The 24147-nt window shown below is 42.3% G+C and overlaps 1 protein-coding gene across 1 annotated transcript in view; it reads right to left on the bottom strand.

The window, feature by feature from the left end:
• hdlbpa (high density lipoprotein binding protein a) overlaps positions 1-24147 on the bottom strand; it is a 36057-nt gene that overhangs the window by 3752 nt on the left and 8158 nt on the right. Inside the window, exons 2-27 of the mRNA XM_007911859.2 lie at positions 20545-20620; positions 16719-16831; positions 15400-15554; positions 14877-15092; positions 14406-14612; positions 13469-13684; positions 12859-13065; positions 12256-12363; positions 11839-11943; positions 11169-11247; positions 10230-10369; positions 9641-9745; positions 9427-9540; positions 8704-8790; positions 8127-8258; positions 7173-7391; positions 6624-6845; positions 5821-6039; positions 5587-5725; positions 5027-5166; positions 4004-4108; positions 2631-2765; positions 1861-2004; positions 1417-1596; positions 975-1091; positions 259-390 (exon numbers count right to left, since the gene is read on the bottom strand). Coding sequence (XP_007910050.1) covers positions 259-390; positions 975-1091; positions 1417-1596; positions 1861-2004; positions 2631-2765; positions 4004-4108; positions 5027-5166; positions 5587-5725; positions 5821-6039; positions 6624-6845; positions 7173-7391; positions 8127-8258; positions 8704-8790; positions 9427-9540; positions 9641-9745; positions 10230-10369; positions 11169-11247; positions 11839-11943; positions 12256-12363; positions 12859-13065; positions 13469-13684; positions 14406-14612; positions 14877-15092; positions 15400-15554; positions 16719-16794 — 3699 coding nt within the window. The 5' untranslated portion in view covers positions 16795-16831; positions 20545-20620. The remainder of the gene's footprint in view (positions 1-258; positions 391-974; positions 1092-1416; positions 1597-1860; positions 2005-2630; positions 2766-4003; positions 4109-5026; positions 5167-5586; positions 5726-5820; positions 6040-6623; positions 6846-7172; positions 7392-8126; positions 8259-8703; positions 8791-9426; positions 9541-9640; positions 9746-10229; positions 10370-11168; positions 11248-11838; positions 11944-12255; positions 12364-12858; positions 13066-13468; positions 13685-14405; positions 14613-14876; positions 15093-15399; positions 15555-16718; positions 16832-20544; positions 20621-24147) is intronic.

The raw sequence follows: 24147 nt of genomic DNA, 5'->3' as shown, positions 1-24147 counted from the left end.
TAGGAAACGGGGCGAGGCGAAGGGAGTGAGGAAGGGAGTTCCAGAGCCTCAGGGCGTAGTGGCTGAAGGCACGGCCGCCGATGGTGGAGCGGAGGATTCGGGAGACGAGGAGGAGGCCAGACCAAGTGGAGCGAAATTATAAGGGCAAAAGTAATTCCCCTTTTTTAAAAAAAATTGCAACACCCACCGCATACTAATTTGTTTATACTTTGACTGAGATCAAGATAGAAAAGAAAGTGACATTCGGGGCAAGCTTACCTTTTCCGTGCTGCTGCTGGTCCAAGGGGCGTCTCTCACCATAAAGCCCTTGGAAGGGGCCTTTGGCTCATCCATGCGGGATGCTGGCTTCATGTAGGCCTGCATTGCCTCGTTCTCAACAACATCAGACATCTGCAAACAGTATTGGGCAAGTGAGCTGTGCTATGGGGTCTGATACAGTCATACACTCCATTCTGAAATCTTTGGTGGTGAGTTTTAAACAAGAACAAAACTTCAGCCCTTTCCCTCCCATAAGATTATTTTGTAATGGCTACAATAATTGCACCATGTATTTAATGTTTTAATCTTTGTAAGTGTACTTCACAAAATGGGAACCATTCTCTTGACCCAGACGGTGCCACTTTATCCCTCCACACGATCTCCAGGGTAGCTCCAGGAACAGACACCACGGTGTGCTTGGAAACCAAAACCAAAGGGAGCCTAGCTCCTTCCTGCTCATTTCCCCACTCCATGTACTGTATGGCTCTTCAGTGATGTCCTGCGAGAGCTGCCTGAACAAATACTTTTTCTGTGCTACAGATCCTTACATAACATGGTATGGAATAGCTAGAATGAATACTGGACTCGAGCCTTTATGTAACAGGACATCCTGAATCAACACTTGTCTGGGTACAGTAGGAGTCCAGGAGTTAATGATAAATTGCATCTAGAGAGTGGTAAAGGTTCTCTGCAATAACTGTGCTGTAGATACATACATACTCCTCCTCCAGGTTCAGCAGATGGTCAATAGCCTCATCTACGTTCTCAGGTAGGCCGGTCACAGTCACACGGTCCGGATCCTCCGCTCCAGACTGAGGGAAACGGATGTCAACCTGCAGCAGCAAAAAGAGCAGCAAGACTTTGTGAAAAGGCCTAGAAGTGTATTATGAATAACCCTACTGAATAAACCCCAACTCATCTTAAGACAGGGAAAGCATACCTAGAAACTCCCTGGACTTATGTATAACTCAGTAGGTTACCAACTGAGCCACTGGAAACATGTTTAAGCCAATAGGATGTAGAATCTGATCAACAATGCTCCAGGTTAATTGACAAGTTTCATGGTCTTGTGGAGCCTTGCTGGTGGCACAGATGCCCTAGTTTGCCAACCCAAACGTGAACAATTTGAGACATTTGTTTAGTCCCATCTAATCTCACCTTGAAGTCTTCCATGATTTTACGGATGGCCTTTCCGCGGGCACCAATGATGCGGGCGTGGACACGGTGGCTGAGAGTAATGTCTTCGGACACCATATCCTCCAGCTCAGTCACGATCTTCATGATGGCTTCCTTGGCAGTTTCAGTATTCTTCTCATATCCAGTGATGGTAATTTGATCCTGAAGACAGAAGTCAGTGAGTTTAAAAAACAACAAGATCTAGGGTCTGCAACTCAACCAATAAAATGCTAGTATTGCTGAACTGGGCAACAATGCCCTGCCCCAATTACCATCATCCACAGAAGCTTCCAATTCTTTTGATTGTTGGTAAAGTTAAGATTGTCGATGTGGGAATTTGATGGATTTCTATTTTCATCTCTTTTACCAACTAACAGATTGGCTCTGCTCAGGAAGCAGAGTATGAGAACAGCCCCAAATCCCCACCTGGTTTTCATCATTCTTATCGGGGAACTGTATGTTGACGTCATGGTCGATGCGAATTTGAGTGATAACCGCACCCTTCCTGCCGATGATCTTTGGATGATATTTGGGGTCCACAGAGATGGTCAACTTGAAACTTCTCAGAGCCTACAAGAGACCATGTTAAAAAAAAGCTGGTTAGAGTCAATTCACAACCAGCAACAGAACCTCAACTATGCCACCTGGCTGATTCAATTAAAATTCATGCCTGCCCACACAATCTTGGGCAGCATTTGTTTTTAATATAAACACCACTGCATTTCAGTGCACTGCAAAGATCAAGTACCAGTCATTAATTCCACAAGTGATAATACGATGCAGTGCACTGAGGCCAACAGACAGCCAGTCTTACAATAATTGAAACAGTAATTTCAATTTGAGCTCCTCTGGTTTTTTTTTCAGTGCCACCATCAAACATTCTCAGGTCAATACAAGATAGTTAGCTGCCAAACCGTTTCCTCAACTCCATCCACAAAGTGTTTTAGGCCACAACCTGAGACCCCCCCAACCGCTTACCGCACCAGTAGGGACTTTTCCACTCCCACACTAAGTCTCTCAGAGAAAGATTTCCAACATCTACCAAGTTTTGGGCAGCAGCACTTGAAATTGGGTGGTGGGAAAGGAAAGTGAACAGAGGGAAAGAGAAAAAGCAAGGCAGTGATCAAATCAAGAAGGAACCATTCTATTGAAAGCAGGATCCAATTTCCATAGTCTTGCCGAGTGAGTTTGCTTACCCGGTCTTCCTGCTCTGCCTGCAGCTCTTTGACTCGTTCAGTTAGCCCATCCCTGGCTCGGTCCAGATTGGCAACCAGCCCTGTAACTCTGATGGTATCAGACTGCTCCTCATGAGGGGGCACAGCAATGTTCACCTAGATTTGAAAACAGATACCAAAGAATTAACAGCAACTCTTTAAAACTGATGAATGACAGGTTAATTCCCATTTACAATTCCCACTTGAAGGCACTTATGGGTGTTTGCTCCCTGCCCTGAATTAAAGTGATGCGGTTCAGCACCCTTGGCACAACGTTAAATGCAATTCTACCACAAAACTGCAAATTAAATAGTTTCAATAGAATTGATCCCAGTTTTCTGCTAGGGCCACCATTTTGCAGGTTAGTAAACAGGGATGTCAGACTCGATCTGCACGATTCCTCCCACTGTCAGCCTGTCTTGTCCCCACTTTCTTGGCAGCATGAGATAACACACAATATGCTGATTCACAGATGACAGAGAAAGATGAGATCAGCTAGATTAAGATCAGTTTAACACTTCAAACGTGTTATAGACTTTCAAAAAACATACATCACTCGAGGAGTTCATTTGGTTTGAGGGTCCCAGGCAGAAGAAAAAAAGGTCTTGATCACTAGTTGGTGATTCCTAAGGACAGGATCAAACTCAAATGTGAAGCTGTGTTTCAGCTGAAGAGACCATGAGATGCTAGACACCCAGGTGAAAAATATGTATGAGAGATACAAAGGGGCAAGTCTCCAGGGAGCACATGGGGAAACAAATACAATCAATAGGAGAAAATCTAGTACAGAAAAGGTAAAAGCTTCATGAAAATTACTTGAAAAGACCTCGGTTCAAAAATACAATGGCCAACGTTATGACACACATTCTTTCTGTCCTTTGATTCAGATTGGCTGCATGTGCCCATTTAATTATCTTTGTACTGGATCGTACCTCAAATTAACAATTCAAGAGTTAGAATGCAACGATACAGTGTAGGCAAACACAGCAGCCATTCTAAACACAGAACTGTCCTGTGGACATGAAGTACATAGCTAATTTGATCTGAGGAACTCCCTTCTCTTTTCTAATAGAAGCCCTGGGATCTTCAACATTCACCTGAACAGGCAGACTGGACCTTGCATGAATGTCACAAGTGAAGGATGGTACCTTCAACAATACAGCATTCTTACAACTTTGCAATGCATCTGTCTAGATAATCAGCTCCAGAGTCCTGACATAGAGTGTGAGCTCACAATCTTTTGGATTGAAAGGCGAGTGTGCCTCCAGTTGAGACAGAGTGACACTTATGTGCTAGTATCTTGTATAACCTTCTAGTCCCTTTCCCCCACCACCACCTCCATACAGTGTTTTTACCTCATATTCTTCCATCATCTTGCGAATACCACTTCCCTTCTGGCCAATGATATAACGATGCAGGTCAAAGGGTACTTCCACCTCGATAGTAACGGGAACCAGGGCCTATTATAAAGATACAAGCATGAACAGCTAGCTACTTGGATATCACAGAGCATTTACAACTCAGCCCATCATTCAACCTGCTTTATCTCCTGAGGGAAAGTCTGTATAAATACTGATTTCTAGAGGGAATTAGGTAACTCACCAAAAAACAACTTAACTGGCTGCTTCCATAGGAGCTCTAATTGCCAGTTAATACAGTTGCTGACTTTTGGGATTAGCCATTTTGTGAATCTCAAGTCCAACCACCATTTTAGATTTTCAAACTGGAGGTCACAATTAAAAACAGTTTGTAAAATTAAGAATCTTAAATTTTAAAAAAGGTCTGTAATTTCAGTTTTATCACTACTTTATCCTGTTCCAAAAGTTCATCCTTTACTTTTGTTATAACTGGTCACTAAGAGGTCCAAACGTGCTTCACCTCCTGTCACCTTCCCTCACCTCCTCTTCCCTACCCACCATACAACACAACCGCAGAGTGGTTGTCACTGCAAGAGCAAATTGCAGAACTACAAAAATAAAACATCTCTTTGTGTGCAGTAATAATGCAGGAAAACACATCTATGGTATCACTCTGTAGAAATCTATGGTATCAATCTGTAGAAAGCTTGCACTGCCACATTCAAAGCCAAGAAACTCATTGCACGTACAGTCTATCTGTCTGACCTGGTGATAGAATACTTCACTTGGGAATACCAGAATATATGTGGATCTCTTACTCAACGCTGCTTGATCGCAAATGTTTATTTGATTGTGGTCTACCACTGTCAGCAGGTATACAGTGTGGTAAATATAGTAATAACCACTAGAAATAATGGGTATTAACTGAACAAAGGAAACAATTTTGCACAAGGGCTGCACTGCCTCATCAAGCACCCGTTTTCACTCATTCCCATTGAAGGAATGTGAAATGCAACATACCAGCAAAGCATCTCTAGCGGCCTCACATCTCTCCTTCCTTCCGGAAATAATAATGATATCGTTCTTCTTTGGGACTGTGGGATCAACTTTAACTTCTCCATTGGTCTCTCCGTTCTCATGTACGTGCTGTAGCTCAGGCCCTGTGGGACAATGTGATGCATAAGATCTTGTTCTACTCCAGTGCACCATCAGCCCTGCAACACTAGACGTTGAGTTACAAATTGCTCTCGTTAGCAATAAAGAAGTGTAGTTCAGCCTGGGAGCTGGGAGATACTGGTGTCTAACATGTACATCAGTGAAAAGTATTTTAGACCCACTGAGGAGACAGAGGAGATTGGTAAAAATGATCACATCAGTTTCGCAACATGTGCTGGCTAAACATCACAGGTGATGATATTTCACATTGTAGGAGGCTTCTTGCACGTTGCATCTATTTATAGTCCGCATCCCAGAAAAGACAAACTTGATCGCAAGTAGTCTTGTTCTCACTGTTATGGTCTTAAAGTTGGCTGTAACAATCACACAATGAAATGGGAGATAGGAACGAAATGGGGTTGTACCTGGATTCTCCTCACGCTCAGGAAACTTGATCTGCACGAGGTGGTCCTTGGTGATCTGCTGTACCTTTAAGCCTTTAGCACCCATCACCATGCGATGAAACCTTTGGTTAATCACACACTCAATGGTCACCTGAGCTTCCTATAGCAAAACAGAAAGAGTTACCAGCCTCAGCATAGTGTTCTTCAGCATTTAACTCACTACAGGTCCGTTCCACCAGAGCCTCGCCTCCTTACCAGGTCCTCGATGATCTCCTGCATGCGTTTCTTGGCTGCCTCCACACAATCTTTGGCTCCCTTCAGTGTCACACGATCACTCTGAGTGCCGGTACGAGGGAAACTGACCATCACCCCACCATATTCATCTGCGACGTCCCGCAATACTTGTCCACGGCGCGCCACAAAGTGACGGTGGTGTTTGGGGTCAACAGTCATCACATCCTCGATGACATTATCCTGTAAAGGCAGGGGAGAGAACAAAAAAAGCAGACGTGTGGCAGATTTGATCACTCAGTAACACCTTAAACTCATTCTTTACCATGGTGATGTCACCTCTGTATTCAAGCCCATTATTGCAAAACATCCTGCAGTATTTTTCTTGGGCCAGAACTCTAGAGAAGGCAACTTTTTTTTTTAAAAATAAAGTTACTTAAGCTTCCCTTCTAGGGCAGGGAATACTTTGCAAGCCCAAAGACCCTCATTACAAGATCGCATGACACCAATGAAAATCACTCGGGTTGCACAAAAAAGAACACCCAAAGACAGGAAGCTGGTGGTACAGAGACTATGTGATAATAGGACACACGTCCAAGAACCACCCAATTTAGAGATTATAATGATTAGACAGGTGAGGCGATAAGCTCTGGGAATCAGTGGTGCATCAAGGATAATAGTGGCTATTTCTCTCCTCCCCACCCCCCCCTTAAACACCACAGCCTTCTGGACCCTGCTCCACGGGTTGGGGGGGTGTGGGTTCTCCTCTAACTGTTCCCTGTGATGAGGAGTTCCGGCTTCTTAAGCTCTTAAGAAAGATGCCTCACCAGGTTTTTGATCAGGATCTCCAGTTCTCGCTGAGCATCCTTGACAGCTTCCTCTGTACCGACAATCGTGATCAGTTCTTGGTCTTGGTCGTCTGCTGTGGGGAAGATGATCCGGGCCCCCGTGTTGTCGCGCACCTTGCGGATGTTAGCACCGCCGCGGCCAATCAGGAATTTGTGGTACTCTGGCTTGGCACGCAGCTCTGCTGTGAAGCTCTTGATTTGCTACATTTAAAAAGAGAAAAGATTTACCTGGAGATAAGAGAGCTTAGCCCTGGGGAGGATGCAAAAGAGAGAAAAGAAAACCAAAAGTCATGACTTGCTCTCGCCATTAGGAAAGATTTGTGATCTCAGTCAATCAGGAGTTGACCCTTCCCCACAAAGGAAAAATCACCTTTATCTCAGCAGTATGCCAATCCTAGGCTGAGTGAAAGAAAAAACGAATCTGAAGTGTAAGTCTACGAACATGCAGGCACAAGCCAGTGACCCAAAGATAATTCTTTATGAAATCTGGCACACCCACTGCCTTTTCTGTAGATAGCACAAGGTTACCTTTTCCTCAGCCAAGTGAAGCAGTTGTTTCTTTGCCTTGTCAACCTCCTCGGTATGCCCTCTAATGGTGACAGTGTCGCTGCCCGATCCTTCAGTAGGGAAGTGTATGTGGACCCCTCCACACTCCTCCATGATGGAGCGGACAAAGCGGCCCTTAGCACCGATCAGAGAGTTATGGAGCTTGGCGGGAATGCAAACCTCAACCTCGGTGATATTTGCCTGCAATAGATGTATTCAGAAATTTCAGAGTCTTGGAAATCTCCACTTTATCACAGGACAAGATTGGGAACATAGGAGTAATCTACCAATTGTGGGAACAGACTGGAATCTGTTAATTGCTAAAATAGGAAAATCTTTGTTAATGTCTATAGAATGGGATTAACCATTTAAACATGTAAAAAAATGCCATAAATGGCATATTACAGATCCTGATCCCTTTGTGAAGTTGATCAAAGCACCCTCCAAATGTAGTAAGAAGCAGGAACTCTTCCCCAAATTCAAAATCTTTAAGTTCCATCCTTCCCCTACCCCCAAAACAAGTAGGTGATGGTCTGACTGGCTATTAATTCTGGGAAGGTAGCCCAAAGCAAATCACTCTCCATTTTTCCCTGCTTCCCACCCCTTCAGCTCAGGTCCTGCATAACTGGCACAGGGATCCCCAAGTGCGAAATCCTTGGATGTCCAGTCTGCATCCAACTTATCTTCAGCATGATTCAGGAAGTAAAGGTTTCATTCACTAAAAATTCTTCCCACTCTCAAAAGTAAAGAGATTTATTTCCTACTCTTCCTAAAGGCTTGCAGCATTTAAGTCTTTGGACAGGTCTGGTGAAATCAGGTGTGACGGGGCACAAAAATACATGGTGTCATCTGAGAATAGCTAAGCCTGTCAATTACAAGAAAGGTTTATTTCACACAGCAGATAGTTGAAGGACAAGCAGAAAAATCGCTTTATACCAGTTCCTTTTGGATAGAAAGGATCCGGTTGCGAGCTAATTCACAGTTGGCTTTCTTTCCTGTAATAACAATCATCTCAGAATTGCTGTTCTCTGCCGGTAGATCAATCCTTGTAAGGGTTTCTTCGCGGATCTGGAAAAGAAAAATTGACACCAATCTCATCTGGTCTGAACAAATGAAAGCCATTGTCACCAGACCCCAGGCCTGATAGAAAGTGAATACAACTCTTCCATCTGAAAAATCTCTAAACTCATGGCCCAGTTTATAATTTCCATGTATAATCTGGAAGTAATTAACTGAAGGGAATTTATACCAGTCAATTTTGTCGGTTATCTAACCCTCTCAAGTGGTCTACTCTTTTGAATGCGACTTTCTCTGTATTCCTACCCGATCTTTTAAAAATTTACATCTGCACTTCCTCCTATGATCAATAACTTTGGCAGTCCAACCACTACATCAATTCATCTCTCCCTCTGTCCCACTCATTCAACTTTGGCCTTTCACTTGGTTTCACACAAGTAAAACATCACATTCAGTCCATTCACCTCACAGCAGCAGACGGACCACTGTTACACACCTTCTTGATGTTTGCTCCTCCTTTTCCAATGATGTTCTTGTGAAATTGCTTGAAGATGGGCACAGAAACAGAAAAGCTGTTCTCCACCTGGGTTTGAGAGACAAACAGAATGTTACCAAGAAGTTGTGTAGATTCAGGTGACTGCTTTATTCATTTCAATGCACGAGTACAATGGGAGATTAAGAGTTTATAGATATGAAATCCCAATCTTATGTTGATTAAATTGTCAAAATCTCATGCAACATGATGTTTGATGGTCATGTCAATCATAGCAGTAACTAGGTCCCGATCCAGTCGATTGGCGGATCACTTTTCTGGGAGTAATATTCCCTTCAAACAATAAATAATAATTTGGTCACTCAATCTACGACTTCATCGGATACTGCTGTGTGCAATTGACAGCTGCATTTCACCCACAAGATACAGTTGATTCACTTTACAGTATATTCGGTGAAGTGTTTTCAGATGTCTCAAAGACGCAATAAGGTGCTATCTCAAATGCAAGTATTATTATTACTCCATTTCTGAATTCAATTCGATGGCCGTGAGGTGCTGAATTCCACACCTACCCCCCACCACACTCATAATAGTGAAAACCTTAATTACATTGTCCACGACAGGACATCCTCCCCTTTACATTCAAAACACAGCACTACCCAGTTCATATCCTCTTCCTCCCCACCTTTCTGAGTGCATAGAGACCATACCATAGTGCAAACTTACCAATTCAGCTACAACTTTCTGCAGGAACTTGGCACACTTCTCAACCTCATTTTTAGGGCCACGTAGCTGAACAACATCGTTCTTCTGAGCTGGATCCGGGAAATTAATGATGACCTGAATTGGAAAGTTAAAAAAAATCAGTACAACAAGAATTCAGTAATCTTACCGAAGTGATACTAGAACCAAACAAGTCAGCCCATCCTGTGCCCAGTACCTCCGGGAATTTGTCACGTATCTCCTTGACCTTCTCTCCCTTCTGGCCGATGATTGTCCGGTGAAAGCGATGCTCGATGATCAAATCCTTGGTGCGTTCGTTTTCCTGCAAGTTACAGAAGTATAACTCAAGAGAACACAATGCGATGTAAATCTCATTTGCTATTCATTGGCACTTCCTTTCAAATTGAAATCCTAGCACATCGAGGTGGAAACACTAATTTGGCCCCACCACATAAACATACGGGTTACGCAAGAAAAAGAAAATCAGCTTCTCAGATTCAGTGGCCCCTGCTGTAACAGTAAATGAGACTGCGTTACTGTCTAACCACTCCTGTAACCTGGCCAGGTTTCTGACCTGCGAGTTCCTGATAAGCAATAGAAAGGAAGCTGGATGACATTGGTGAGCAGGGTGGATAATCCAGGGCAGAACAGCAGGAAATTAAAAAAAAATGTTTGTGAAAGTCACCAGCCTGAAAACCATTAATGGAACCACACTAAGCTTGCAGCAGGCCTGCATGTTATGAAGAGCCTTTTCCTCCCAATAAAGTGTGGATTTTGGCAGCAACAAGTAAGAATCCTCCACTCACCATTCTGGACGCAAGCTCTAGCAGCTCCTTCTTGGCAGATCGAACTCCTTGAGGGTCTCCTTCAATCCGGATTAGATTGCTCTTCTCATTGTCAGGAGGGATTCGCACAGACACCTTGTACAGTTCCTTGATACGATTTACTAGAAAGCACAATGGAAAACAAGTGATTATGTGAACTGTGTACCAGGCGATACTGAAGCCTGGAGCGATGGTCACCTTTAAGACTATACGTAAAATAAGTGAAGCCTCAATGCTAGAAAGCGAGTTGATCGAAGCAACCAGGTATGAGGACACAAACTAAGGTGCTGCAGACCAGAAATCCAACACAATACAAGCTTGATCAGTTAAAGGGTGATGGGGGCATTTGGCCAACACCAGATGAGATGTGAAGGTAGATGTCATGTCATGGGTTGGGGCAGGGGCTCAAGAGAACCATCTCAATGAGCCTTTGTGCCTTTTTCACACTCTTTCCCATCAATGTACCTACATACATTTATTGAAGTGCACTCAAGCTCAAATTCAGACATTTTCTCCTCTCTGTAAATCTTTCCAGGTCATGCACTATTTTCAGATCACAGTAGATACCACTCTGGCTAGCAGCCAGATGTGGGATGACACCAAGGCCATCTAGTGATTTAGTCCTCAGGAATTTTATAGATCAGTCAACGGAGGCCCCTTAGGCTCTTCCTTCCGGAATACTAATCCTACCATCATCCTACAAGAGCATTAAGATAATTCTTAACAAGTCCAGTGTACCGCTCTCAATCACCGTCCTTGGTGAACAAAAAAACTGCAACTGTCGATTACCATGTGTAATAAACAATTATCAAAGATATATCATTACTTAACAGATATTCAGTGCCTATTTATCTTTCAACCATCCTTAGAAGCAATCTGGCCCTAAATAGTTCACATTTCTACACAATTCAAGCTACTTACTATTTGTTCCACTCTTCCCGATTAGATGGCGGTGAAACTTGGGATCAATTGTAATTTCGGTGTAGTCCATGCGGTTTACCTGAAATGAATACATGATGGCGAGTCAAACTTCACCCTACGTAAAAAGGATGCACAAATGTGCGTTGGAGGTTCCTGTCCTATACCAGGGAGCGCCATCTCAGTAAACAAAACTAATGTCTCAGCAAGAAATGGAATACTAATTAATTCTATAACAGACAATTTTGTGCTCAGATTGCCCACCCACCAAAACCTGGTTTCAAACTGCTCCCACAACATATTTCACCAAGACTGGCAGAGCTGATCCTTTTCAGCGTAGGTTCAATTTAAATTTATGCCTCACAACTGGTAAGATGGTGTTCAAAGATACAGTAAAAATTTCTCACCTGGCCAGTGCAACATTCAATGAAAGTCATTGCTCCAGACAATTAACCAAGCAGGTTTTAAACTTAAAAAAATTTAAAACAACCATAGACAAAAACTAATAGATTTTCATAACTTTTGTCTATGAATAGAGCAATCAAGCATTATCCATTAGGTCACAAGATTTTTGCCAATTCTGGGACCGCAACCCCCAAGAGACAATAATCAGTGAACTTTCATCTCTAGGATAATTCAGTTTGGGTTTGCAATTAATTCTAAAGTCACTCACCAGGTCTTCCACAATAAGTTGAATCTGCTCCTGAACTTGTTTCACTTCCTTGGTTGGGCCTTCCATACTAATCCTATCTTCACCATCAGTGAATTCGATGTGTACCTGAACCAACAGAATTATAGACAGAAATACATTCAGTTTGATACCCAATGTTCAGATTCACCTCTTGTTTCCTCCATTAGGCATCAGGGCCGGTTAATTGGCTACAGACTCCTCAAAGTCACTCCAATAGGAGCATCTGACCATCCACATTCTACTTCAGTGCAACGCTCATGGACGGGGCACAAACCCTCTGATCTTTCACTACAATGGACTTGGGAGGAAAATTAAGACCATTAACCAACCCCTCCCAGCCGCCTTGCACATAATTCAAACGGGATGATGTTCAGCTCAAATTTACTTCAGTTACTGTACCTTTGGGGTCTGCTGGGTGATGCGGCTCAGGGTTTGTCCCTTCTTCCCGATGATGAATCGATGGAGCCAGGCTGGGGCGGTCAGAGTCGCCACAGTAAAACTATTAGCCTTGAAAAGGACAGAGAAAATGAGGGCTCATCAGTGAATATTAGAAAGAGTGAAACAAGCTTAGACAGAACAAGGTTGCTCAGTGTCACAAGAAGAACTTGATACTCAGAGCTGCCTTTTTTTTGGCTTCTCTTCCCTTTCAAAGACATTGATTCGTGCAGGCAAGCTTTCAGTCATGCTCAATCTCTAATCTACACAAAAATGATACAAAAATTAACATACAATTGCCTTTCAAATTTCTACAAGTTATTCTCTCGCCCTCCCCCATGCCACACACTTAACTGTTTAGCACTTAAACAGTTACAAATTCATGGGACGCTCATACCTACAAATCCAAGACAACATAGAAAATAACTTTTGATGTCTTTTCCAAGTACAGAAAAGAGAATTTGATACAGGTAAATCTAAGACACTTTATATAACCCAAGTTGAACATGGCTTGATTGACCAGAGCATAAAAATTTGGTGCCCTTGTTTAGTGCTAACATCACTTACTTTAGCGTAGACCTCGGTCAAAGCCTGTCCAAGTTTATCGGGTTCGCCGCGAAGGATGACGGTTTCAGAGTTGCTGTCCGAGGGTGGGATTTCGACTGAGACTCCGGTGCGCTCCAGAATCTCCTGCAAGGAGTTGCCTTTGGGACCAATAACATACTTGTGCTGAGATTTCTTCACTTCCACAGCAATTGTTGTGGTCTTCTTTTTCTGGAAGGACAATTTTTTAATATAAAAATGAGGCAAGCAAGAGACAATACGTTTCTCCAACAAGTCACTAAAGGAAAAGCTTCAAGGAGTCAATAGTCATCACAGAACTCCAATATCTGAGAAAAAAATCCTTAAGCACAAGGGACATGGACTATCAGTAAATACAGTCAGTAACACAGGGTACTAACTAGGATTTATTGAGCCTGACAGTACGAGAGAGCAGGATTACCATCAGAAGAGATCGTCAGTGACAAGGTGCTGGCTGGCAGAGTTATTGGGAATAAACACAAGGTAGTTGGATTAGTGCCAGTGGAGTAATCTGTAACATTGTGCTTGCTGGGAGACATTGCAAGTGGATGTGCATTCTGTAAGCAGACTATTTCCCGACACCAATGTGCCTTACCTTTTCCTCATAGATCCTCTTGATGCGAGTTACAGCCTGCGCTACTTGCTCCTTCTCCCCAGTGATGACAATCTCGTTCTTGTTGACGCTCGGAGGAGGGATGTTGATTCGAGTCCCCGTCTCCTGCATCATTTCTCCAGAGACCTTGTTGAAGGCTCCGGCAATGAAGGGATGGTAGACCTTCTCAATGTTAATCCTTTCCACTGCACGCTTATCCTAAATGAAAAGGAAGATATTTTACTCAAGGAAAAGGTTCTCTTTAATAGCAAACACTGGAAAGGGAGGTGCACCAGCCTCTACACGAATAATATGTATTAACTTGTGCTTGGCTTCCATCAGTCACTTTCTGCCGAATGATCACATACAAACAGTAGTTTACAATGCTATCTAATCTTAGTCTACGTGTTGTGTACTTTTAGCATTTGCCTTCGTTGAAGATATATTTCTTTCTAGTAATTGACACAAAGGTTTTCGAGTGTCCAACACTTTGGAAACCCCAAATACTTTGAGTTCTGATAGCACAAAGTACTGCCCAAGTGGTACTGAACCAGAGCCTAGAAAGGTCCAACTGTGCTAAGATAGCTAACTCAGTCAAGACCCTTCAACAGGCCTTAGCATTCCTGCTGCTGCGGCCAAATAGACTAACATAAATAAGGTCTTGGCTGGAAGCCCATTTGTGTGATTTTGTGTGAGAGCTAGATCATAGTTATGTCTCTAGAACGCGTTATATGGTAACAGAACAATTCAGCAAAGCGTTTTGAATCAGATATAAAATGCTATTATTAAATTATTCTCCTGTCAAAATAAACATTGGCAGCGAGAAGATTCAGAAAGCTTTCAAGGAATAACAAAGTACTTAATTTGTTCTGCAAATATCACTGTATGTTATTGACGCAACTAACAAAACCTCATTGTTACAGCATCACCCGTTGGGTACCTGTTCAGCAGAGATGAGCAGGATTTCGTGCCGAGCCTTCTCAATTCCTTCCTTTGTCCCAGTTATCTTGATCTGGTTGCTGGGGTCATCAGGCCGAGGGATCTGGATCTTTGTTGCCGTTTTCAGTTCCAACTCCTGCAGTTTCTCTCCGTTCTTTCCAATCACAAAACGATGATGCTCCTTCGGGATGGCGACTGTTGCTGATGCCTAGGACGAACACAGCCAGTTAGACGAGGACAAGCACAGACACCTAGATACAGGCAGTCAAAGATCCCTGGGCAGATTTCAAGACAGCTAAATAAACATGGGCAGTAAAATACTAGGTTATAAGCCCACACACCAGGTACATATCTGAAAATGTCAAATACCACATAAATTGCCACTCTTAACAGTGTACTTAAATTGCTTTTGAATGACCAGATCACCAAGATCAGATCATGTTCTCCCCCCACCCCAACTGCAGAAACTTACCTGAGTCTGAAGCTTTGCCACAATCTCCTTCCTTGCTTTCATGACAGCCTCAAGTTTTCCAGAAACCATGATGGAAAGACCTTGATCCTTGGCCAATGAGAGTTCAAGGTGTGCGCCGGTCTTCTGCATGATGTCCAGACAGATCTTGGCCTGCTCTCCTTCCCCAAACTGGTTCATTTCCTTGTACTTGCGCTCTTCCAAAGGGACATGAAAGACCTGATGAAATCCAGTAAGGAACCAGGTTTTAGCAGAAACATCACGTATAAACAGATTTCAGAAACGTCTATCCAGCCCACCAAAACACCTGCTCCAGAGTTCTCATTTAACAGATCTAGCATGAATCAAATGCCCCCACACCCCCCCAAATTCAATAGCAAAGATTAATTCCTGTTCGGTGAATTACAAGGCCATACAAACTAGGAGGTTGCAGCTTCAAAAGTATTAATACCAAGTTGGGATGCTACAATTGCATTATGTTACCATAATCCCCATTTTGCTGAGGTTGCAGAGCTATACATCATACCTGAGTGATAAGTGAAGATTTAAGTGGTCGGATTTTGGTCCATGCTCCAGCTGGTTCGTTTGCTGCCTCGACAGAAACAACTTTCTCAGGTAGAGGAGGGAAGGCTTCTTTGTAGGTCGGGACTACATCAGTCTCATCTTCAGAACCAACATTTGCTACAGGCCAAACAAGACAATCACTTAGTGTCCGAAACTCGTAATGTAACCATGAGAATGACATTTAAGGTTAGCAAGAGTGAAGAGCCTTAAAAACACATATAACCAAGTTTGTAGTAATGCATTAGTCAAAACTATTTTTATACTAAATTTGGCCAATCCAATGAATCAACACATCAAAATAAAGACCACTATTTCCTTGCCCTCCCTGTTGCATTTATACAACATCATTAGTGAAGTTTTGAAAGCTGAATGCCCATCTGCTAGGAGATGGTGTTCAACAGCAGATTAAAAAGATAAGGAACAAATGCTCTTTCCTCCTACCACACTCTTAAAAGTGATAGAAATATTAATAGTCAATAATTTAAAGCACAAATGGAATATGTGCAAGTAATATTCACACTGACTGTAAATTGAATCACTGTGTAAAAAAAAAGTCCTTTCTACTAAAGATATCCCATTACATGCCTTTGTGAGGAAGCCCTGTGTTTAAGCAGCATGCACCTTCTGAATGGAATCTTTGTGCAAACATTAAACACAAGAATAATTTCCAAATCTGGAAACCAAACCTGCACTGTGTGTAAAGGCAGTTATTACCGATCATCAGGAGAAATGAAGGATAGCTCAGGTGGCGACAGTGAGATATAACAACTTAGAGAGGGAGGAAAAGACAAATGATCCGATTCCCCAGATACAAATATATTCAACCTAGGTTGCTAACTAATGTTTTGCTGAGGGCCATAATGCCAATCCCTTCCTTACACACAACTGCAGCCATCAGCCTGCTATGTCAGTCATTCTGTAACAAAGCCCTACAAGTTTCAAGTTTAAGAGGTTCAAGCTGTTCTATGAACATTCTCCTTCCACAAAAGAGGAACAATGATACTGTGTCTTGTTCCAATAGTGCTGCCAAGAACACTAGAAACTCACCCGGCTGAATCAGTGACTGACTGACAGTCAGATAAGATGATTTGTGGGGACAAAGGAGAGACTCACCAGACTTAAATCACCCCAGGACTTGAACTCATTTTGAGAATTGAATGCTCAATTCCCTCCATTCGGTGTTAATGTTGAGATGTGTGATGGAAGCTACTGTTGGAAGGGTCTGCATTTAATGATTTAACCTGTACAACTGTCATAGTAGCTGGAAGCCCTGGCACTGACCTTTGGCTTGCTGTTCACTGAGGCCGCTCCTGTGCTCAGCAAAGCTTTCAGGCGTCAGTACTGCTACGGAGCTCATTGTCGATATCCCACGTACACGAGGTCCGGGTATGCCACTGAAATAAAGAACCATGATTACATACACTCCAACCTCAAACGTATGCTCAGTATCGGCTGCTGAACAATCACAGTGGCAAGTGTTGTAAAGGGAGCAACTAGTACATTTAACTACTCTTCCTCAATCCTTTCCATGTCCTGGTTTAAATGCAGCTGCGAAGCAGACATTTTGGGTAGAACTCGTCATGCAATGCTATATTCGTTTCTGGTGTCATCATAACTAGTGGCAGTCGCACCTTCTTTACTATGCACAAATGCTCACCGTGATACTAACAAGGAAATCAATGGGAGAAATCTTGTATAATTAGACTGGTTCTTTCAAAAGGTGATCAAATGGAAACTGAAGACCACTATGCCATACCAGAGACCCCAGTCAATAGATTTAACCTATACAAATTAGTTAGCTCTCTTTCTTTTCCCCTCTATATATTACCAATAAAAACAGAGAAAACGTACAGAGGTACATTTACAGGATTGAACACAAACAAAATCTTTAGGAATTAAGTTCTTGGAGACTGCATCATGCCACTTAACCTCAATTGGGTGGCAGGTCATACATCTGAAGTTATGCAAATATAAAAGGAATTACATTTAACATCACAAGAAACTTCAAAATCTTTCTACATAACGTATGATTTAATCATCCAAATATTCTGTAAAATTTAACATCTTTATGGATTGCAGACACAAATCTTCAGAAATGCAATACAAAGCTGTCAGCAGTAAGGTAGACTGCTTTGAGTAAAGCAGTCATTCCAGTTTGTCAGCTTCAGTTTCCATTCATACCAGGAAGACATGATCTCAGATGGAAACAATAATCCTTGAATGGGCAGAGAAATGTTTAGGAGCAAGAGTTGGCCATTCGGTCCTTCGAGCCTGCCCTGCCATTTAATAAGATTGTGGCTGATCTTCTATCCTAATTCCATTTACCCGCCCTATTCCCATATCCCTTAACCCCTCTATCCTTTAGAAATCTATCAACTTCAGTCTTGAATATGTTCAAGGACTGAGCATCCACGGCCTTCTGGGGTAGAGAATTCCACAAATTCACTGCCCTCTGAGTGAAGAAATGTTTCCTCAACTCAGTTCGAAAAGGCTGACCCTTAATCTTGAGACCATGACACCTAGTTTTAGATTCTCCAAACAGTTTCACAGCATCTACCCTGTCAAGACCCTTCAGAATCTTATAGGTTTCTATAAGATCACCTCTAATTATTATATATTCTAGAGAATATAGGCCTAGTTTACTCAACCGATCCTCATAGGTCAACTCCCTCATCCCAGGAACCAACCTAGTGAATCTACGCTGCACCCCCTCTAAGGCGAGTATGTCCTTTCTTAAATAGAGACCAAAACTGCACACAATGTTCTAGGTGCGGTCTCACCCGGATCCCTCCGAACACTAACACTGCCTAGTCTCTCCCCCTCTAGAAAATAATCCGCTTTTCTATTTTTACTACCTACGTGAATAACTTCACACTTCCCTACGTTATACTCCATCTGCCATCTTCTTGCCCACTCACCTAGCCTGTCTATTTCCCTTTGCTTTCTTCGTGTGACACCCTCAGTTTACACCCCCACCTATCTTCATATCGTCCGCAAATTTAGATATATTAAAATATATTTCCTCATCTAAATCATTGGTATAGACTAAGTAATTGAGACCCAAGCACTGATCCTTGTGGCACTCCACTGGTCACAACCAGCCAATCTGAGAAGGACCCGTTTATCCCTACTCTCCCATTTTCTTCCTGTTAGTCACTCTCCAATCCATGCTAATATATTGCCTTTAATTCCATGGGCTGCAATCTTAACTGGCACCTTGTCGAATGCCTTCTGGAAATCCAAATATACCACATCTACTGGTTCCCCCCTATCTAACCTGCTAGCTACATCCTCAAAAAACTAAGATTTGTTAAAAATGATTTCCCTTTCGTAAAGCCATGTTGACTCAGCCTAATCATGTTACAATTTTCTAAATAACCCACAACGACATCCCTAACTAAGGACTCTAGAATTTTCACTACCACCGATGTCAGGCTAACTAGTCTATAGTCCCCCATTTTTTGTCTCCCACCCTTCTTAAATATTGGCGATACGTTTGTGATCTTCCAATCACTGGGAACCATTCCAGAATCCAGGGAATTTTGGAAGATCAAAAACAAAGCATCCACTATCTCTGCAGCTACCTCTTTTAAAACCCTAGGATGGAGGCCATCAGGTCCAGGGGATTTATCGGTTTTTAATCCTATCAATTTTCCTAGTACTATTGCTTTACTGATGTTCATTTCTTTAAGTTCCTCACTAACATTAGCTTCCAGGTTCCCCTCTATTTTCGGTAAATTTCAGTGTCCTCTAACATGAAGACAGCAGTCAAATAATTGTTTAATGACTGTCATTTCTTTATTCCCCATTATAATTTCTCCGTTCTCTGCCTGTAATGGACCCACATTCACTTTTGATAGTCTCTTCCTCTTTATGTACTTGTAAAAACTCTTACAATCTTCTATGTTCCTAGCTAGTTTACTCTCATATTCCATCTTCTCCCTCTTAATCAGTTTCTTGGTTTTCCTTTGCTGATCTCTAAAGCCCTCCCGATCCTCGGATTTACTGCTCTTTTTGGCAGTATTATAGGTCTCTTCTTTTAATTTTATACTTTCCCTAACTTCTCTAGTTAGCCAAGGTTGAACCACTTTTCCAGTGGTATTTTTATTTTTCAAGGGGATATGTGATCGCTGGGAATCGCTGTGGAGCCCTATAGCTCAGTGGTTAGAGCACTCGCCTTGCACGCGAGACACCTGGGTTCAATTCCAGGCACAGGGCGAAACCTTGGGCAAGTTTCCTTACTCCACACGCCTAATAATAATCCCTCCAAAACAATACAATAATAAATTGATCATGTTCAATCCACGACTGTTTGTGGGACACTGCTGTGTGCAATTGGCTGCTGCGTTTCGCCCACAAATACAGTCAATTCACTTTACAGTATATTCTGTGAAGCGCTTTGAGTTGTCTAGAAGACATGAAAAAGAGCTATATCAAATGCAAGAATTATTATTAATTATGTATTATATCTTTAAACGTTTGGCAACAATTGTCCCTACTTGACTCACTCTGTTCTTCATCTCTCAAGTCGCTACTCTGCTCTACAGCTATGACTGTTCCTTGCAATGCCAGGTTACATTTAACTGTAACCCTCCTTCCGCCCCCCCTTAATAACTTAATATAGGCTTAATCACACAACATTCAAATCATTAACGAGGAAACTTTTAATAAGGGGAAGGCAAATATTTGCCATTATGTGTTGAGTGCTGGAATGGACGATATGTAGTAATGGACGCAAAACAGGAAAAAAACAAATATTTAAGAAATTATAAAACAGGAATGCCAGACAATCAGAATCCAGAATAGACAGATTAACATTTGGGTTTGTGACCTTTCAAAACTCTGTCAAATGGCCACTCCTTAGATCCAAGTAAAAAACTGCATCTATTTTTATTTAAAAATAGAAATATTGTACCTTTATGGTAACGTAGAAGATGGTCTATATTTGACCCAGGTGCAATTAAATGTTCAACATGTAACACAGGATGCAAGTATATTTGGACTATAATTTTGAGTGTGCTTTGCTTCAAATGTGACTCATGCAGCATCTAAATTGGTAGTGTTGACCAGTTTATAAAGTGAAATACATAAAAATGTATGCCCTCACCAGCTAAATGGTCAGTTGCCAGAAAGTCCGTCCTGTGAAAGGCTTCCCGTCCGTGTCAGCCTGCCAGCTTTTTGATCTGTAAGAGAGCAGATGGTCAAGAAAGGCTCAAGCACCTTGGAAGTCACACCTGCAGACAGGACCCTAAACACAAGTTTTGCCACCACAAGCAAGACTAAAATTGGAATCCAATCTGGTTGGCGCAGATTTAAACAGATATTACTAAAGTCTACACCCTAGAGAGGACCAACTATTATCAACACAGCTGCAGGAAACCAAGGTTTCTCACTCTGACCTGCCCCCTACTCCAATTAAACCCTTCCTCTCTCCCCCACACTAACTAGTTTACACAGCACCCCATACTACACTTATTCTCTTGCACCACCCTTACTGAAAATACAAAGCAACAGACCCAACAACTTGTTAAAACTGGTAAAAAAAATAAAGAACTTTATTTTTTAACAGATCAAAGCAATTCAAAGAGCAATTAAATACACAATAGTAACTGAATGTTGGTTTGCTTCAATTTTAAAGGCAGAACATTATTCTGGGGTACTTGGTTGTTGTAACCACTGCTACAACAACTCTAGCCTGTTGGGACCCATTTATTTCAGAACCTGAGGCGACTCTGCATCAAAATAACTCTGGGTCCCAAGTGACAACAATCTGTTGCTGAAAGAAACTCAAATCAGGGTACAATTCCACAAGCAATACTAGTTCTTAGTGCCTCACTCAAGTAGCCATGGGCATTTAAATCTACAGATTTTGTAGCTTATATAGATGGGGGTTTGATTATAGCAAGGCTCGCTAGATAGCAATGTGAAGATGGTATTGAAACTGTATTTTGCCTCGTAATCCAGGAGCAGAAAGCCAGTTTCAGAGTCCCTGCTCCAAGCCAGGCTAATCAGCACACGCCAGGGAATGAACTTGGGACTGGCTTGGGTCTGTGTAGTTCAATATTACACCATCTAGCAGGTAAACCCAATGAGTCACCAGTACTTCACTCAAATTATACAACTCAAAGTGGCTCCCCAGAGGTTTGGAAGGGTAGGCAAGACCTTTAGGGTAGGCAAGACCTTTTTCTCTTTGACCGTGCCTTCAGCTCCCCTCTCGACTCTCTTCCCCCTCCTCGCTCCCTCCCTTCCCTCCCCTCACCCTGACCATTTCCCCCTCCTTGCTCCCTCCCTTCCCTCCCCCTGACCATTTCCCCCCTCCTCGCTCCCTCCCTTCCCTCCCCTCACCCTGACCATTTCCCCCCTGCTCGGGTCATGACCCAACTGTGCAGCGCCTTGGGAAGTCCTCCTGACGTGAAAGGCGCTTTATAAATGGAATCTTGTTGTTGTTGTTGTTATAATCTTGAAAATACTGCTGGGTATTTGTTTTACTCTACAATGAGATTTTATGTCGCTGAACTCCCATTGATGCATTTGCTGGGTCATTTCGCAAGAGCGGGCAGCAAATGACTTGTACCTGGACTCTGCTGTTGATTTCCCCGAATTATTTCCTCATGATCAACTACTTAAGCAAATTCTAGCTTTGCACAAATATTGCTCCAATCAAAAAGAGTGTTGGGGAAGGAGGCAGTAATTTTACTGTTTGTTCAGCTGTACAGTATTGGAGCGGCAAACAGGTGAGAATTGGAACTTGTGGGACCCATTTATACTAGAACCTGCAGCAAAACGGCACTAAAAATACCACCAGGTCCCAGGCGGAAAGCTACCTACGGCTAATTGTACGTGCTCCGTGACTCAATGGGGGAATTAGTGTATTGTGAAGAGGTGCTGTCCTTTGGATAAGATGTTAAACTGACAAAACCGTTCAGGATGACTTTAAAGGGGTAATATTTGAAGAGAAGCGAGTTTCTTCCCACCCCCCTGGCCAACAATCCCCCGATAAAAGTTAGCCATTCACCTTATGGGTGTTTGTAGGACCTTGAAGGGTGCACTTAAATTACTGTAAAGCACTGAGTATCAATGAGAAGACAAATGAATGCAGATTTCCTCCTCTAGTTTAGGGAGTAGCACCCAACTATACAAAACACATGTGCTAGGATTGTAGTGGGGGTAAGGAGAATGGGGAGGCAATGTTTTGCCAATATCTGGTGTGCACGTCTGTGTGTACCAAGGCCTAATCTATTTTCACATAGGATAAATCCTGTCACAGTGCAGATTACCAGAGCAAACACCTCTTCTACTTAAAACAAATGAATCCAGACCTACATTTGCTCAGACATCTTGTAATCAAACCTCCCCACAACAGACAAGGAGATTCCCAACACTCGTACAGATTTCCAACTCCACCTCTCCTCATTATACATTGTATGGATTGGATTTAATTTTTCAATCCCTCCTTGGGGCACAGATCAAACTCGGATGCAGTCCAAGGATTAATTTTCAGGTTGAAATATGTACTAAATAAGAATACTTCTGGCACAGTACTGGGAAGGATGAGCTCCTCATGCTTCAATAAACATCTGAACAGAAAGCAACTTGCTGGTGTCTGCTCAAGAATAGTAGAACACATTCCCCCTGCCCACCTTGAAAGACAGAGACAATGCTACACAAATTCTGTATCTTTTTCTGCCAGGTATACATTAACTCCAGTTTCACAGCAAATAATCTTTCCTCTCAGATGAAGCAATTCCATGTGTTCAGCCTTAAGCTTCTTCACAACATGTTCTTTGGACCCCAAGGTGGAGCATTAAATTACATTCTCTATTTTTAACAAGATTTTCAAGTTGAAACTCACTTCTAAGAATATTTTCTGCACTTGAAACTGCAATTCAGTGAATCTCCCACTTCAATTTCATCAGGTTATTTCCTTCCCTGCATTAGCCCATTTGCTAATTATTAGGACATATAATACCTGGTTCTGCCAATGCTCTTTGTAACCATCCAATTATAGCAACTAATTTACCCTCCAAAGCTTCCACTCACCTCTCAGAATAAGATCAGTCCTGCACTGTAGGTAAAATATCCACGTTGCATTGTTTTCCCCAAATATAAAGCACCCACTTACTTTCTGAAGCACAAGATGTGCCGAACAAGTGACAAATGCAGAGAGCGAACGTGTTCTGATCTATCAGCACATGCACTTCCTATGTCATTGCCATTTGCACAATGGACAGAACTAATTTCTGGTTAAAAATTACTGCTATTGCTCCTTGTAAGTGATTAAGGCAGCACATCCTTAATTCTCAACATCCCTCCCAACAAGGAACAGAAATAGCAGCTGGGTCATGTGGGAAGGCAAGTTTGGTATCAAAATTCAGAGCAATTTTAAAAATCAGACATTTGTGTTTGGAAATGACAACACTGACTGAGGATAATCTTTAATTATGAACACTTGATGCTATTGTTTAAAGTGACAGTAGGGCTATTATAACAATAGCTGCAGCAAAATTTCTGCAATGGCCTACTCCGAAAATCCAGTTCAAGGTTCGTTGAATTTACATTAAAAAACCTGCCAGATCCTGTAGCAAATAGTTAAAAACTTTTAGTGGCAAGTGAGATATCAGCAAATCACACTGGGAAATAATTGCTGCTGTTTGTGAGGTTTACATGTACCCCCTCATACAAGTGTAGTGGTTGCTAGCGCTAGACTGCA

This window comes from Callorhinchus milii, unplaced genomic scaffold, assembly GCF_018977255.1.
Source record: "Callorhinchus milii isolate IMCB2004 unplaced genomic scaffold, IMCB_Cmil_1.0 Scaffold11, whole genome shotgun sequence".
Classification (NCBI taxonomy): domain Eukaryota; kingdom Metazoa; phylum Chordata; class Chondrichthyes; order Chimaeriformes; family Callorhinchidae; genus Callorhinchus; species Callorhinchus milii.
Note: the sequence above shows the minus strand (reverse complement) of the source record. Positions and strands in the feature narration are given on the sequence as shown.